This window comes from Cottoperca gobio, chromosome 16 (genome assembly GCF_900634415.1).
Source record: "Cottoperca gobio chromosome 16, fCotGob3.1, whole genome shotgun sequence".
NCBI classification, from domain to species: domain Eukaryota; kingdom Metazoa; phylum Chordata; class Actinopteri; order Perciformes; family Bovichtidae; genus Cottoperca; species Cottoperca gobio.
The window spans coordinates 22,020,681-22,038,118 of NC_041370.1; the positions used below are offsets into that span (position 1 = coordinate 22,020,681).

General features: G+C 39.5%; 2 protein-coding genes across 4 annotated transcripts; one reads left to right on the top strand and one right to left on the bottom strand.

Annotated features, from left to right (window-relative positions):
* LOC115021658 (antizyme inhibitor 1-like) lies at positions 1-9,187 on the top strand. Of its 3 annotated transcripts, none has more exons than XM_029452229.1 (12): positions 1-207; positions 1,881-2,002; positions 3,374-3,572; positions 3,762-3,935; positions 4,447-4,619; positions 4,860-4,994; positions 5,183-5,264; positions 5,439-5,513; positions 6,454-6,619; positions 6,898-7,013; positions 7,691-7,911; positions 8,033-9,187. In XM_029452229.1, exons 3-12 carry the CDS (start codon positions 3,471-3,473, stop codon positions 8,145-8,147), a joined length of 1,359 nt encoding a protein of 452 aa, XP_029308089.1. In that variant the 5' UTR covers positions 1-207; positions 1,881-2,002; positions 3,374-3,470; the 3' UTR covers positions 8,148-9,187. The 3 variants fall into 3 exon arrangements, with proteins under 3 accessions (XP_029308089.1, XP_029308088.1, XP_029308090.1); XM_029452228.1 differs by lacking the exon at positions 1-207 and adding an exon at positions 862-1,064; XM_029452230.1 differs by lacking the exon at positions 1-207 and adding an exon at positions 862-1,064 and having other exon boundaries at positions 7,694-7,911.
* A 324-nt stretch (positions 9,188-9,511) lies between these two features.
* Positions 9,512-12,958, bottom strand: LOC115021464 (Krueppel-like factor 10). Its single transcript, XM_029451954.1, has 4 exons — positions 12,694-12,958; positions 11,826-12,041; positions 10,508-11,420; positions 9,512-10,093 (listed from the first exon to the last, which is right to left on the bottom strand). Exons 2-4 carry the CDS (start codon positions 12,030-12,032, stop codon positions 9,834-9,836), a joined length of 1,380 nt encoding a protein of 459 aa, XP_029307814.1. The 5' UTR covers positions 12,033-12,041; positions 12,694-12,958; the 3' UTR covers positions 9,512-9,833.
* Between the last annotated feature and the right edge of the window lie 4,480 nt (positions 12,959-17,438).

Consider the following 17,438-nt stretch of genomic DNA (forward strand, 5'->3'; position numbering starts at 1 on the left):
AAAAGTCACAACAAAAGCAAAGGGACAGCAAAATCCAGTTTGAGCTTGAACCTGGGGCAAAATGCATGCCTCCATCTACTTCTTGCTCATGGGACTGGAGCTTTGCAACTGTTGATTTTGGCTACAGAAACTAGGAAGATTCTGCAAACAGTATTGGACAGAATTTTGTCATTATTAAGCCATGGGAAACATGAAGACATAACACAGGTAATTCTTGAAAAGTTTGACATTGGCCTGTTTAACATACGGTATATACAGGTTACTAAAGATATAGCTTGAAGTCAACCAAGGTGTGATTTTGTTGTTGAATATACATTTTACTGTCTGTTTCTGGAATATTTCCGAGTAATGGAAACAAATATAAAAGCACAACGTTACTCATCTGTAGAATATTATTATTATTATTATTATTATTATTATTATTATTATTATTATTATTATTATTATTATTATTATTATTATTATTATTATACTAGTATTATTTCAAGTTAGTTTTATTTTATTTTAAGTCAGAAGTCATCTGTTATCGTGAACCGAGGTCGTTGTCTTGGTTTTGACAGCTCTAAACTCCGCCCATCTAAAATGCGTCAAACTCCCCATACTAAAGTAGAAGCAGACCGGAATATATGTTTATATTACTTATTATTCTTAATTTATGCTAAAGATGGATGAACATTTCTTGAAAAATACTTTTATCAGATCGATATTTCGGACATTGTATTTTCATTTCCATATTAATGCTTTGCATTACACAAACAAAACGTTGCAATATGTAAATAATGTGGATTTTATTTTGATATTTCAACCGGATATTTTACTGTAATTTCGGTACTTGATGCTTCTGTCTGTGGGTCTGTCCACCGCACACTCGACCTCCACTGGTGTTGCCTTCCGCTCAGTCGTCAAAAATAATCTATCGACAAAGCGCTGAACGATAATAACTCGACCCAATCCTCCACGTCCATGGCAGTTATCCTTTTCTCTTTTAGTAACCCCACCACTCTTTAAAAATTCCGCCTAAAAAGAAAAAGCGTTCTGTCCCCTCTTTTGGGTTTTCAGCAGACGTAAGTAACGTTAAGTTAGCTAACCGCGTTGTTAGCTAGCTATTAGCGTGTTGTTAAATTAACCGGGTAGTGAAGCGTTAGTTGCCAACAAGCCATAACTGCTAGCTATACGAATTTTAAGATAACGTAATAGTTAGTAGCGTTATTACTAAAAAATGTGTATCAAATGTTTGTAAAACAATAATTACATCGTATGTTGCTAGGTAGCTATGGCTAACACCGTACGGTACCGTTACTATTGGAGGCTAAACTACCTGTTACAACACTAAGCTAGGTTGCTTACTGTATGTCAGAAATATTAAATGTGATTTTGAATTGGGAGCAGGCCGCTTGGTATTTGGCTGACCACGCCGCCGGGCAAGAGTTTACAAATAGTGTTTACTGTTGTGATGTAAATTAGCAATGTTAATGCATTAGGTTCATTCAAACCTGCCATCTTAAGTCATGATTGCATCAGTTCAGTTCACTGTATTACGGACCATGGTCCAAACTAGCAAAGGGTAACGTTTTAAACATTAACAAACAGCAATTACAGAAAATGTGTATTACAAAATAAACCATAAACATATCCCAATGTGAAACTCCCATGCTCTCCTTCTATTGACTTTTAACACTGCGTTTTTCCTGCTCAACTGCTTACCAATGTTTCCTCTCCAATGTTACACATTTGATTGTTTAAACACTGCTTAAATGTTGAGGTAAACTGGAGCATTGTGTCAGTGGGGAAACAGTTGCTCTGTTGGTCAGAGTTGTTTCTCTGTCAGTGATTGATTCCTATGATCCCTATGTTCCCTGTCTTCATCTGTTCAATTGCAGGTGTACAATAACTATCCAGAGGATCTAGGGGCAGCTCTATACCGAGAGCCATTTGACTTCAACGCAGAGCCACCTTGGGATCCTAGCTGATAGTGGACGAGTTCATCCCAGGACTAATCCATGTGAGTATCATTGGTGTAAATAATGAATATATCCTCTTTTAGTGTTTGTCTGAATATATTTAATAGTAGACACATATGCAATACAAAACCACGTTTGGTTTTGCATTTGTGTATGTTTGAATCACATCACATCATTTTGTATTAATGCATTGTGACAAATTGTTTCACTGGAGCACTTGACAGAAGGAATAAAAAGATGTATTAAAAAAAGCTGCATGTCCCAGATAAATCAAACACAGGCTGTAGTTATTTTAGATTTTGTATTTAAGATCTATTTTCAGCACTTGTCTTAAAACAATTCTGGACTGCTTTCATCCTCAGTAGTTTTTCTCTTGCTCTGATTTAGTTGCAATAACAGAGATAATTATTTGGTTATAGATATTATTCAGGCTAATTTTCAATTGAGTTCTTTCTGCACTTTAGTGTACTTTATGACCCCATTAACGTCACCACTTCTTTTTTAAATGGAAATGTTGTCACTGACATAGTTAAGCATTTTCTAATTTACCTAAAGTCTTGGTTGATTTTTAAAGAGTTTAAAGGGTTGAGCTATCTCCCAACCTTTTTTATCCTGTGCTTCTGCAGAGTACTCAATAATTTAAGCCTACACATTTTTGCAATCCTCCAAAAATGTCTAGGCTTCACAATGAATTCATGGGAGGCACTACAAATTTGCCCTTGTCCCATAAACATAAACTGTCCCGTCAGTTTATGTGTTTGTATTAGACTGCATTATATCTGCACAATATTTCACATACAACTGATCAGACTTCACAGGGTTTAGGGGAGTCATAAGCAATACTGCCCTTTTTTGGAACAGTCGCCCCTACCTTGTCTCAGTTGTCAGCAATACAGCAGGCTTTCTAGGCTCATTGTTGGTCTCCCTATTTAACCTCCCTAAGCTACAGCCATGTCACATCTGGTCCGGTTCAGACTGCTGTGCCTCTTTGATATTTTGTGCAACATTATTGAAAGTAAAGTTGTGACATCAACGCCGCCAGTATTGTACCTTATTTAATGCCATCAAAAAGAACCTTCACGGGTCACCAGCCCAGGGATTAATGGTGATTGTTGGGGGTAATTGATGGTAAAGTAAATGAACTCTGTGCCCCAGACTCTGTTTTCACAGCAGCTCTTTAGAAGAATAGGCCTCTTCCACAAAGCTGTCCTGTAACGTGGAGCCTGCTCTGTGCTCTGATTGGATGCTCCCTGAAAATGACTTGTTTGATTTGCGGATCTCATCAGGTTTAGGTTCTGACTGAATAAACTAGAAACAAGCTGAACATCAAATGAATATGCTTTATCCAAATATGATTGTTTTGCTTTTTAAACTTTGTGTCTTATGTTGACTTTTCTCACTTTCTTGTACAGTTTGTTGCAAAGTCTAGGACCCCAGGGTGCGAGCAAGACCACTTCGAATAAACCACGTTCTTTATGCCTGTCGGATTAGAAGAAAACGGTTGAGAGGATGAAAGGAATCACTGATGAACCGCAGTATGCTGTTGATCTACTGGAGGGAGGCACAGCCCTCTGTGACGTGATTGACAATCACATTTATGAACAAACTCTGGTAAGGGCTCTCTGCAGCATAATGTACATTTAGAACATACTTGTAAACCTGAATTTCATGTTGTCTTAGAATTGTCTCAACACCTGTTATTGTATAGCCTTGGATATTACATGTAGTAAAGTCACATATATACACACTTTTGCAAAGTTTTTTCTGATTCATCCACATGTATGTTTCCTTCTTCCTCAGTCTGAGAAGAATGCATTCTTTGTAGCAGACCTGGGAGTTATAATGAGGCAGTATGTTCGCTGGCGAACTCACATGGCCCATATCCGACCCTACTATGCTGTCAGATGCAACAGCAGTCCAGCTGCTATTGAAGTTCTTGCTGCTCTTGGTACTGGATTCATATGTACCAACAAGGTACTCTCTCACACACTTGTTAAATCACTGTTGTAAGTTCAGGTTTCTCCACAGAAAATAATCACAGTTGCAGTATGCACCGTTTCGGCTTAATCTTGCACACTGAGCAGAACATAGCTTGCTGTCGCTGCCTCTTGGCCAGGTCGTCATTGCAAATGAGATATAGGTTTTCAATTGATTTACCTGGTTATTTAAAGAAAATATGTTTTTAAGGAGTCTACTACCCTTATTTTACAGGGTTACTAATTCAGTCCAGTAATGTGCCACACCTTCCTCTACCAGAACAAGTACTAGTATATTGCACAACTCTTGGTCCACAATCTGAAGAATAGACATAGAGGCACCACCAAGTGGTCAGTGTACCTCAGTGCCTGCCTACCTTTTTATATATTGTTTATTTTGTCTGTATTTAACCATGCAGGATGGACATGGTGTGATGAAATGTCTGTTGACTAGCCCACACTCAGTATATTAATGGAATACTGTTTTTTTTGTCTCTTTTGTATTTCAGTCTGAGCTTGAGCTGGTGCAGAGCCATGGTATTCCCTCTGAAGATATCATCTACAGCGGTGTTTGCAAACAAGTGTCCCAGATTAAATACGCTGCTAAGAATGGCATTGACCTCCTAGTGTGTGATAATGAAGCCGAGCTGCGCAAGATTTCTCGCTGCCACCCCAATGCCAAGTAAGAGCTTGATAAGTATTAGTCCTAGTGCCAGTGATCATGTGACTTGAAAGCTTTTATTTAATGTCCATCTTACAGGATTTCCATTGAAATGCAGTCTTCTGCCATATTGGGATTGCCAATAACAAAAGGCTTTATGTAAAATCAGGCTTTATAAAATAAGTTGTGAACTTTTATTTAAGTCACCTGGTTTCTTGTTTTCTCAGCAAACCACTAACACAGATCCTTTCTTTCATAAAGGCTGCTGCTCCAAGTTTCAACAGAAGCATCCAGCCAGGACGATGAGATGAGCATGACATTTGGCTCTTCCCTCAAGGAATGCAGGCACCTGCTGGAGAAGGCTAAGGAGTTGGGTGTGCATGTGGTTGGGGTCAGGTAAGGGCTGCAAAAATGCACTACGTCTGGTTACGAAACACTTTGAAGAAATATACAGCTCTCTTTACCTCTGCTATCACTTGAACAAAGTATTTATTCTAACCTTCTACACGATAACTTTTGAACTTCTTGTGAAGGTGTCAAAGTTTGACTATTAAGTGCCCCTTTCCCTCATTTAATCTCCACAGGTCTCACATTTCCAGCTCCCGCGAGGATGACCTTGTGTACGTTCATGCCATGTCTGATGCCCGTTGTGTCTTTGATATGGGAGTAAGTAATGATAAATATGTTGCTAGTTGCACTGTTCAGTTCTGTGACTAGCATTTCCATTGCTTTCTATCACACACTGATGTTTGGGACACTTGTGACAGCTCGAGAAACACTCAGTGCTTTGGTAATCATTTGTGTTTTGGTTACACATTTACAAGCCTTTGTCTGCCTCAGGAGGAAATTGGCTTCAACATGAAAATCCTTGACATCGGAGGCGGCTTCAGTGGCTCTGAGACCCAGCTGGAACTGGTCAGTATCTTATCAGTTTATTACATGATGCTAAATAAGGACACACTGGGCAGTATAGCAGAACTGGTTGAGAGATGTGTCGTGATATTGATTTGGCTCTTTGTCCCTGTTTAGAATGAATTTTAACTGCCACAGTACAAGTGCACTGCAAGCATCACCACAATGTCACTTGTACTGCATTTAAATCTAATTCTTTTGAAATTATCAGGAGAAAAATATAATATAATATATATATTTAGAATATAAGGTGACATATTTAAGCAATAGCTCACGACAGGCCGTGATATATGCTCATTATATCACAGTCCGCGTCGGGCCGACAACCCCCTTAACTGTGATATAATGAGCATATATCACGGTCTGAAGTGAGCTATTGCTTTTATAAAACGTTTACCAAGTGTTGCAATATGAAAGAAAAATACACGGGTTCCGGGGAACCCGGAACCAGATTGAACTGTAAACACGTCTGTGTTTCAGCCTGTATAGTACGTGTTTGATTATTATTCACGCTGATATTATTTATAATAAAAGCAACCGAACGAATGGAACTCTGTTCTTATTTACATAGTAAATCTTTGTAAGTTTGTTTCTTAACGGACGTAATTTAACAGCTGTAACGGTTGTAGCTTTTTCTTAGACACGGAGGGATACTGACTTGTTGTGAAAAGTAACTACAATTCTACCCGTGATATACGCTCATTATATCACGGCTAAGAACCAATCAGATTGCTTGATTTGACATGTCCGTTTTATAAATACATTTAACCTCATACCGCCTAGTCGTATGACACTAGTCGGTGCTATTTCCGGTAGAGAGAGACTGGATTAAAACCATTCTTCTCAGCGCAACTCTGATTATATTAAGTGACATTTAAAATGTGACATTTAAATGTCTACCTGTTTTAAATTTTAGTTTGTACCACCATCATCTCTTTTGCAGATCAACAGTGCAGTCATGTCAATGGTGGACTTATACTTCCCTCCTTCTACTGGAGTTTCCATCATTGCTGAGCCTGGCAGCTTCTTTGTGTCCTCTGCTTTCACTCTGGCTGTGAACATCATCTCCAAAGAGGTGGTGGCACGTGATCGCCAGGACCGAGCACAAAGTCAGTGGCATGATATTTCATTCGTGTATACAGTATATTAATAAAGATATTAAAGCTTATTTTAATACAACTTTGCATGGAATGTCCAGCAATTGGCAACATTACAACTGTAAAAAAGTAATGCATCTGTTAAATGCATCTGTTAAATCAACCAGTCTAAGAGAACTACGCAAATCTGTGATCTGTGAAGTCGCAATATGAAACAAAATATAAATGGCGAGTTTATAAAGGAATCCATTCCACTTTTAAAGATAATTGTCTTCCATCTGTCTGAACAGATGATCCATCTCCCAACGATGAGCCAGAGTTCCAGTACTACATGAATGAAGGAGTGTATGGATCATTTTCCAGCAAACTCTCTGAAACTCTGATTCCTGCTCCATCTGTTCATAAGGTGAGTCTCAAAGATTGTCTTTATTTAGAAACACTTTTTTCTTTGATTTCATACACATTTGTTAGTGAAACCTCACATCCTAATAGATAATCATCTTTGATGTTACCCTCTTGTGCTCTGAGCACAAACACAATGTAATAGGAAATTACACTTTTCATTATAATGAATCAGAGATTTCAAGTACTCTCTTTTCTTGTGTGCTAATATTGAATTCAACCTAATGACTTTACTGGTGATGAAATAACAAACAAACAAGGGTAAAGGTTGTGAGTCGGGACTTGAAAGTGCTCCAGTTAAGAGATCAAGAATGGAATCAAAACATTTTTGTTTATTTATTTGAGTTGTGCAGCTTAAAATGAAGCCTCTCCATCTCCTTGTGTGCAGAATACTACTTGAATGACCACATCTGACTAAATAGTCTTGTAAAATGTTAAAGAGACGTGGGAACCTTCATTTCAAGATGTGAACATCACAAATCACTTATTGGCAGATGTTTACATGCAATAGAAGTTCATTTAGGTAAATAGGGACTTCATTAGCTTGCGATGGTGGCCATGTTTGTGTTCTACTCAATCCTGTTAAATAAGTTACGAACAAAGCTCACATCTTCAGTTGATTAAGATTGTTGCGTGTTGGATTGCTAAATAAGTAACGGGTAAATCCCTGCTGTGTGTCAGCAGAACACATCCCTGGATGCTCCAGTGTTCAGCAGCAGCCTGTGGGGTCCCTCTGCAGATGACCTGGACCAGGTAGTGGAGCACTGTCTGTTGCCTGAGCTCAACATCGGTGACTGGCTAATGTTCACCCAAGCAGGGGCCTACAGTATGGGTCAGCCGCTCTGCACCACCACTGACTCACCAGCGCCCCCTGTATACTACGTCGTCTCCTCCATGGACTGGTAAGGAACACAGTGGAGAAGGATTTTCAATTCTGGAGTGATTTCGCAAAATAAAAATGTGTGTTTTTTGCACAAAAATGTGCAGATTTTGTCCTTGACTCATGTTCGTTTTCCCCTCCAGGTTTGAGATGCAGGACACTGGAGTCACCCATGAGGCTACACTGAAGAACTTCTCTTTGGTCCCTTATTTCCCCAATTCCTGCCAAACAGAGGCTGCTCTGTCTGTTCCAGCTTAGCAATCATCAGACTGGGAAGACTTTTAGCTCTCCCTTCCTGGTTTCTGCTGCAAGCTTCCTCTGGTCCACATTCCACTGGGATGAACTGAGCCGACTGTGCAGATTTAGCTGGGACCAGACTGAGTTCATTTTACAGACCCCAATATAAAATAAAGTGATTAGGCCCACCCGGAAAACCTAAGTCGATGTTATAAGTATGCAACACAATGGATGCCTCCTAAAAGACTGATGCATTTTTGCCTTTGCTTTGGACTGTTTACACACATACAGTAGACCTACAAGGATTTATGATAATATTTGACAATTCTGCTATATATGTCTTCATTGCTTTTGCCAGTCTTGTAAAGTCAGAGATGTATCCATGATTGAAGCAGTGTATTTAAATGGAAACACAGTTCTGAGATATTGTAGGGTGCTTTGCTACAAGATGTGTATTTATGAATTCAATAGTTGTATAGTTTATTCTGTTTGACAAGAGCTTGATTTCCTTATAACATTTATAATATGTTGTCCTTCTTATTGTTATGAAATGGAGGCTTGCATATGAAGGTGTATTTACTCATCTGTTTGATTACGTAAATAAAGCCAGTGTGCTCTGTGCAGTGTCACCATGAAATCCACTCGTGTAATAATGAGTAGTGCAGTCTGTTCAGGTGTGGTTGAGGAGCTGAACTGTTTCAGAGATTTTCTAAAGTGCTGAGTAGCTTGCTCGCAGACCAGTGAAGGGCCTGCAGGTAACTGCTGTGCCACAACCTAACAGGTTTATTAGACAGCGTGTGCTGCAGATGGAGCGTTGGAAGTGTTGATGGATAACGAATCAGCAGACATGGATTTGTGTCTTTAAAAAATAAAAGCATTTATAATGCTAGAACCCTTTTATGCTATTTTCATCAATATTTCTATTGACTTTGTTTTAAAATATTTTTTCAAAATGTAGGACTGCGTTGAAAGAATATTATTTCCCGATCTTTGTTTCAGGCATGATCAATTATTGGGTATCTGCTTGTCAACATGAACTGTAATAAACACCTCTGACTGGAGTGTGAATCCCTGTTTTATTATCATTAACACATCATTATTGTTCTGCCCTGCTACTGCACGGAGCTACCTAAATAATTGATAACCACTTTGAGAAATGGTTTCATACCATGTTAATTTAATCCAATTATCATCGTGTATAATGGGATCAAAGGCAAACAGGGATTTGGTTTGAGGGGCTAACTCTTGAGTCAAAAGTATATATTAACTATTGAGTAACGCGAGTTAATCTTTGTCATTCCATGAAAATGGGCAGGACAAACAACACTGAGAGACACACATAAAAGACAAGAAAATTCATTTCCCTGCAAGAAATAAGCGTGCAAAATTGTTTTTATTACAAATAGATTTTTGTACAGCAAAAAAGAACAATATTCAACATTCTTTGGTCAAACATCACTGAACAGTAAACATGTTTTTCATTTGTAAAGGTTTTATGAAATTGACTTTCAGAACGGTATCTACAGTTGATATTTTCAGTGTAAAGCAGTGAAGACTTAACATGCACCTTAATCTAGTCAGCAGTGTTGTTATGTTATGAGTGACGTGCAAATACCAGGCACACACTCTTCTGTGCAGCACTTTTTGAGACTCACAAGGCTTCACATTTGATTTCACAGCTTTTACTTTGATGTCTCATCAGGATGATCAGAGTGTTGTTGAACACAGACCGAGTGTTGAGGAAGCAGTGAGCTCAGCAGACTGGACGACCTTTAACGTCGTCCTCCTCTCTGCTAGGTGTCGTCGGGCGTGCTTGGCAAGGTGGTCGCTACGCATGAAGCGGCTGAGGCACACGAGACAGGCAAACCTTTTCTCTCCCGTGTGGGTGCGTCGGTGGCGAGACAGCTCGTCGGAGCGAGCAAATCGCCTCTCGCAGCCCTCCCACTTGCATTTGAAGGGCTTCTCACCTATTGGAAAACAGACAGTGAAGTTAAAAACTGAGATTTTGGGGGAATTTAGTCCCACAAGGGGGATAGAGGAACCTTGTTTGATTTCATCACACATTTCTTTGCATATGATGCTGACCTTTGGCTGCTTTATAAAATGTCTGAGTACCTAGAAAAGTGCTCTTATATACAATTGTCAAATTCTATATTGAAGTTATATTTCAGATTGTGGGGGGGGGTTGTTTGAGGTAATTATTCATAATCAATGTATTACCTATAGTAGATGTTCGTACACCTAATATTAGTTTACATGTACGCTTTATTTAGAATATTTTCACTGCTTTACCTCGCTGACACACTGAATATGGATAAGTACCTCATACGACCCAACTTCAAACAATCCGAACTATCCCTTTAAAATTCTTCATCTCTTACCTGTGTGTGTCCTCATGTGGGCCTTGAGGTGGGAGCTCTTGAAGTAGGTCTTGCCACAGTCCTCATGAGGACAAACATGACAGCGTACACGGGATACTTCTGGCTGCACTGGGTTTTGTCTTTGCTCCAACAAGGCACGACCAGGCGCGGGGGCAATGGCTGGTAGCTTGGTGCCACCAGGGGTCACCAGTGCTGGCTGGACGTAGAGTGTAGGAACAGCCGGCTGCGGGACGAGGAGCATTACGGAGCCTTTTGCCAACTGACCCCCTAGAAGAAAGACCCGGGCAGCAGAAGCTGCTTGGGTTAGAGGTAGTGCCTGTTGTTGTTTGTGCTGCAGTTGTAGTGCAGTGGCGGGGGATGATGGGACAGGTATTAGATGTTGCTTCTGGCTGTCAAAGGCTGCGACAGTGGAGGAAGGAGAAGACACACGAAGAATCTTGCAGTAGACAGGCACAGGAGAGAGCCCACAGCCTGCCGAATGAAATGTGTTTGATTTATCATCCAGGCCTAGAAGACTCATCTGTGTCTGGCTGGCTTCAACCACATTTGGCAAAGTCACAGTAAAGGATTTCTGTGGCATGGCTGCATCAGAGTCAGACTGCAGTACAGTACTCCCCTCAGAATCTCTATTGTTCAGCCCATATCCACAGTTGAAATCTGTTTTGAAGTCTTTTGTGTGAACTTGAGTTAGTTTGTCCTCCCTGGAAACAGGATGGACGCTACAGGAGCCACGCTGGCCATCTGAAGTGTGACGGATTACACTGGTGCACTGGAAGTGTTGCTGTGTGTGCAGATGAGTCTCTTGTATTGGCTGCCAGCCTGGACTCCCAGCTGCTGCAGGTAGATGTAAAGTTGACGCTGAAGGTGAATGCGTGGCCTCAAAGTTAGGTGGACTGTATGGCGGTGTCATACACTAAAAGGAAAAGAGTTATTAAAAATGTTTATTGACAAACTTAGACTTACAAAATAGGTATCTTATTATAAATCGGGAATAGGAATAATTGTTTTATACCGTTCGACTAAAAGATTAGTCGACTAAAAGATTAGTCGACTAATTAGTCGAATTAAGTGTTACATAAATAAACTATCATTTTTGCTGTTTTAGAAATGTACTTTTATCATAAACCTAAAGCCTGGAGTATAGGATGAAGGTTGTGTTTCAGTGCTCAGAGCAGATTGGAGATTACTTTACTGGTCCAAATTCAAGTAAATGCAAGTAGCAGAGCATAGACAACCCTACAAACTAATCCTTGCTTTATGCTGAATTCTGGGCCAAAAAACTTAATATGATAACTCTCAGTAAGTATGGATCCCTTACCAAATGAAAGTCTTGTATCATATTAGAGTCATCCTCTGAGCAGTCTGAGGACGGAGTCAAGGGTCTGAAGTGTCTGAGCCTGAAGCTCCGGGTCTTCCAGTGCTTAGTCATCGACATCAGAGCCTCCACAGCCTCCATGTCCCCTGCACCCAAAGGAGCAGGCTGGAATTCACCCTGGATCTCTGAGAGGAGCTCCTCAAATTCCATGTTGCAAGTCTGATAAAAGAGCAAAAATGAGTATAAGACAACACAACATGGACTGCTCTTTCATGTGGTTTCATCATAAATGTTCAATGACACAATATATGATGATCTTTTAGTGAACTTGTACTGGGAACATAAAATAAAAATGTGTGAGTAGACATACACAGTCCACTCCATGTCCCAGTATGTTCAATGTTATAAAGTGTATTGATTTAGCCAGTCATCAATATAGACAAAAGGTCATGTGAAGTGAGCATGATCAGCTGCTGCTTATCAGCACTGGGGCCATTTCACCTACTTCTCCTGGGGGACAAAAGCACCAGATTACACAAACCTTCACACAACACTTAGCAACCCCTCCCTGACCTGGCCACTCACACACACACACACACACACACACACACACACACACACACACAAAGATCACACACACACACACACTCACACATCATCACACTCCTGTGGTGAAGCTGGTGTTAAATGAATGAACTATGACCTAGATAATAAGCCTTTGAAACAAGAAAAGCAATTACACAATCTATTAATTATTATATATTAATTTGATGAATTTTCCACAAACATCAAGTCTTTATATGATTTAAATAAAGCACTTCTTGTTATAATAGATGAAATATATGACATTGTGAAAAATGTGTTTACTTACATCTTATGTGGGTCTATGTGTTGTGTTCAGGAACCCGGTTTAACTGCCGAGTACTCGTCCTTCCGTCTCGTGCAAACACTTTAAACCAAATTGTGACTGATGTTTTCCAGTTTCTTCCTCAGCCTCATCACCATTCATCGTTTCAAACGCGGTGAGGGAAAAGATGGGTCTGGCTTAACTTCTCGCCCAATAGGACGCAAAGGTGTGTTGGGCGCCGACCAATGGGAGAGCTGCGTGATCGGGGGCTGACGGCACCGTGGAGGAAGCATGGTACACAACAGCATGGGCGTGTGAAAAACATTCCTGATGATCACACTTCCCTTCACCCCACCTCCCCCCACAGACACACACACAAACACATACGCACACACTCTGTCGCCTTCACCCTCGACACATACAAATGAGCAATAGGTTCTTAATATAGGTTTCCCTAGATTTCATTTAACATTTCAAGCATTAAAGTTTGAATACTTCACAATTTGCCCATAAATGTATCTACACCACTATACTATCTAACTAAATAGTTAGTTTTGTGACTAAATAGAAATGTATTTTCATTGCCAGATTTGGCCTCCAGAAATATGATAAAGTATAAAGTAAAATATTGGCTGTAGATGATATTATTTTCTGCAGGTCGGTAAGCTATTGATTTTTGTTGGATGATGGATCGCATGTAGTTTGACATCAGCTCACGTGTGAGGTCATTCCTTCAGAAAGCCTCCGAGAATATATGTCAACAATAGCTTAACTGCAGATATTTGGCAATTTCACAGAATTCACAAAATCAAATGAAAGCAGATCCATGCAAAACAATAAACCAGTTAAAACATGTAACATAATAACAAAATTAATATATATATTTTAAGGGATTTAAAATAATAGATTATATTAGCCTAAAAGTGTTTTATGTGTTGCAATAGGAGGGTGGCTTTGACATGTTGCTCATATTATCTTTTTGACAACAACAAACATTTTCAATTAAACCCTAATAATTATTATTTATTGTTTATCTGTTAATTTATTTTGTTGTTATGTCTTTGTAAAGCATTTTGTAACTTTTAAAAGTGCTATGTAAATAAAGTTATTTATTATTATTATTATTAATAATAATAATAATAATAATAATAATAATAATAATAATAATAATAATAATAAACAATCATAATCAGTACATACCAGGCCATATGAATCAGAGAAAAATTGTTTTTGTTTTTTTTCCTCTAAAAAACATTTCTCTCTCAGTAAAATAGAAGAGGCATCCAGTAGCTCCAAATGACAAAATTCCTGAGGTTGAACTGACCTCACATTTTTGCCTGTGTAAACTCTTTTTTCTGTTTCCATTATTAGGCTTCTTGTCCTCTGTGGGTGAAAGAGGTCAGCCAACAGGAGTGGCCTCAGGCAGCCCTGCTGTGGATTAGGTAAGTGTCAGCTGTCTAGACCTTCCTGCACAGCACAGAGAACCAGAACAAAAGGCTGGCTGTGGACACACAATGGAAAATACACACACAGACAGACACACAGCACTTTGTCTCTGAGTCTGGCACCGTGGGTTGTTCCTCAAAAGCATATCCAGGAATGTGTTGCTGGAGGAGAAGAAAGTCTAAGTGTAAGGGAAATCACTCTTATTATTATCTTTTTTTCTCTCTTCTCTCTTTATCTCTTTAAATATTTAATTTTACATCTTGACATCCTGATTCCAGCAACCTGAGTTTATAATGAAACATTGTTTGCATTGTGTTCTGCTTTCTTGAGGAAGTGCCTCTTATCACAATACGAGGGCAATTGATTCAATATGTAGGCTACCTAATTAATATTTGTAGTGTGTAGTATAGAGAATTGTTCAAAAAAATGATCCTTTCAAATAAAAAAAGGGCTTTTTTTCTCCACCGCATCAACATAATAAACAATAAACCAAACAATACAAAATAATTATCTTTGGGAAATTGTTGAACTTTTCATTTTTTTTATATAGAAGATAATTCTATAGTGTTTTATAAGACAGCTAAAGGTTCACAGTTAAAAACCGAAACATTATTACCATCGCAATATGACTGGTTTGATATGTTAAATGGTCTTTTACAAGGTAGCCTAATTCTTTATTTTCAAACAGATTTGTATATACACTGCAAACCCTTATTTCCATAGTCTAATATTTATTTATTGTACAGTAGGCCTACATTAACTCTATGTATTAACATTTTCGTGCATCTTTATAAAGCTGCAATCAACGCTTTGTTTATATGCAACATGTTTCAGTGTTAAATTGACCCACATGTACGATTACATTTTCTTTATTGTGTTATTGTAGCAATTAAAGTGGCACTCCACCAATTTTACACATTTTCTCATCATGAGAGTAGTCTGTGAGAACAGTGTGGGGTCTTCTACGGCTCTGCCGGGGGGAAACCCCTGATGTCATCACCTCAGATCCAGCACTTTTCTAACCATAGACTTTATATAAGAAGTGGACGTAGTCACATTTACATCACCCATTGGTTTGTGGACTAGGGTTTTGAAGCCTTGAGTTTGGCATTTTGACCATCAACACCTTGTTTTTTTGGAACCAGAAGTATAAAGCTAAGTACAACTGAACACTGAACAAGACAATTAACTTTCATGAACCTCACGGAAGTCAGAATCAGACTCAGAAATCCTTTATTAGTCCCACGACGGGGAAATTTACCTTGTTACAGCAAAAGAACAAGAAAGTAAAGTGGCGAGTACACACTTAAATAGAATACAGTAACAATAGTATAAGTACAGAGTCGTTGATAAAAAATTGCAAGAGTGAATATTGCACATGGCATTGATAATTGCAAACAGTGGTGGAATATACTTTTCTTGGTAAGTGCAACACTAAGTGGCTGGAGTGATCCTTTTACTGACATACTTTAATGATGGGACTCATTAAAATGTCAAATGGCTTTGGCTTGATGGAAGACAAGACTTCACCAAGAACTCAGACTTAATTCATTCATTTTGTTTGATCACTTGGGGACAGCAGAACAAGCTAAAACATTAGCTTTTATTTGGAGTCATGTTGCTAGTGACCTGACAAATCTAAACCAAAAGATCTAAAATTGTCACATGTGCAACAAGGGAAGGACCCAAACGCAGAACACAAACTTGGAGCAATAGGTGGGAGGTTTATTGAAGGGGTTTCCAGGGAAAGGGGACAGAGGACAGAGAACATCCGGCTCGTGGAGGCAGAGGGTGAAGTGGGTAGCAGGTAGGCAGGTGGACAGGAAGCCAGGGATCCTGTAGCACAAAGACCAGTAAGAGTTAATACAAAAAAACACACAAGCAAATGTACTTGAATCCACAATTCAAGCAGCCAGAGACACAAACGACCACTGTAGCTGAGTAGACGATCTAGCAATGAGTGGCTGAAGACTGGGGTTGATATACTGCTGGGTTGATGAGTTAATGGATGGCAGGAGTGAGGCTTGGAGCAGGTGAGTTGACTGAACTGCAATCAAGGGAGAGTGAGTGGGGCGACACGCCCACAACACAGACACATACACAGAGAGAGAAACAAGCAGGCGACCCAGAGAAAACACAAGGAATGACAGGAGGCGTGGCTGTGACAAAAATGCTCTATCCAACAACTTTGGAGTTGGGTGATTCGTTCCTGTGGGTTTGCTAGCAACGCCTTTCACGTGATATTATAAAAATATTTATTTGTGCAGCTTTAAACTTAAACATATAATACTTCATATCGAATGTCTCTTATAGATAATGTGTTATGCAAAACAAGAGTATGAAGTGACATCTGCAATAATGGTTGTGGTCTAGCGTGGTTCAGGCTTTTTTTTTTTATGTGGACAGGATTATAAAGCTCCTAACATTGCAGAATGAGCACTCATGGCACAAAAGAGAACATTTTTCACGGGTCCTGTGTCTGTTCCTGGTCTTTGGCCAGTCAGGTTGCCCTAGTTTTAAAGCTTGACGCAATGGAGACCCAGATTCTTGGCCGGTGTTAACTAGTTACAATAGCCATGTTCTTTTGAGCAGAACTTTACAACATCCTCATGGTATTGGGCGATGGACAAATGGATTTTGTTAGAATGTAGTGGCAGCATTGCCCCAGACATTATGGCTTCCTACAATATCAGCCAATTTTCAAGCAGTGTTGAATGCCAAGTGAAACTAGGCCAACAAGGACACACTGTTCTCTTTTGCTCTAACAGAAATGGACTTTTGTCTCTCACCAAAAAGTAAAGGCCTGTTAGAAGACAGCAACCAGGAACATCTCATCACAGACCAGCATTATGCCCTTTAGGCTGTGCAGCATCTGTGACTGGAGCAGAGGGGCTGTGCCTGAGGCCTGGACTGACCTGACTGTGTTAACAGGCAGAGTTACCCCCTCATGGTCTGCCCTGGACCTGTAAAGATATGTCACAGGCAGCAGTAAGAGGAGTTATTTAAAAGTCTTTACTCTCCAGCCAGTGATCGTCTTACCTCACTGGGTATAATTTATACTGCTGGTTGTGTCCTGACTGACAGGAGCTAGTGCTGGTCCACTGATCTGAGTGGAAGATGGCTCAATAAGTTATCAGTGGTGATGGTTTCAAATATCATAGCTGCTCACCAACACTTCAGCAAATCATCTTATTTATCTATTATGTCTTTTTGTTGATCCATTTTTTCCATTTTCTAAAGCTGCAAACCTACTAACCTCACTCTAATGATATGTGACTCTTTGTACCCATATTTAACAACACCAGAGGTCATTTGATAACCCA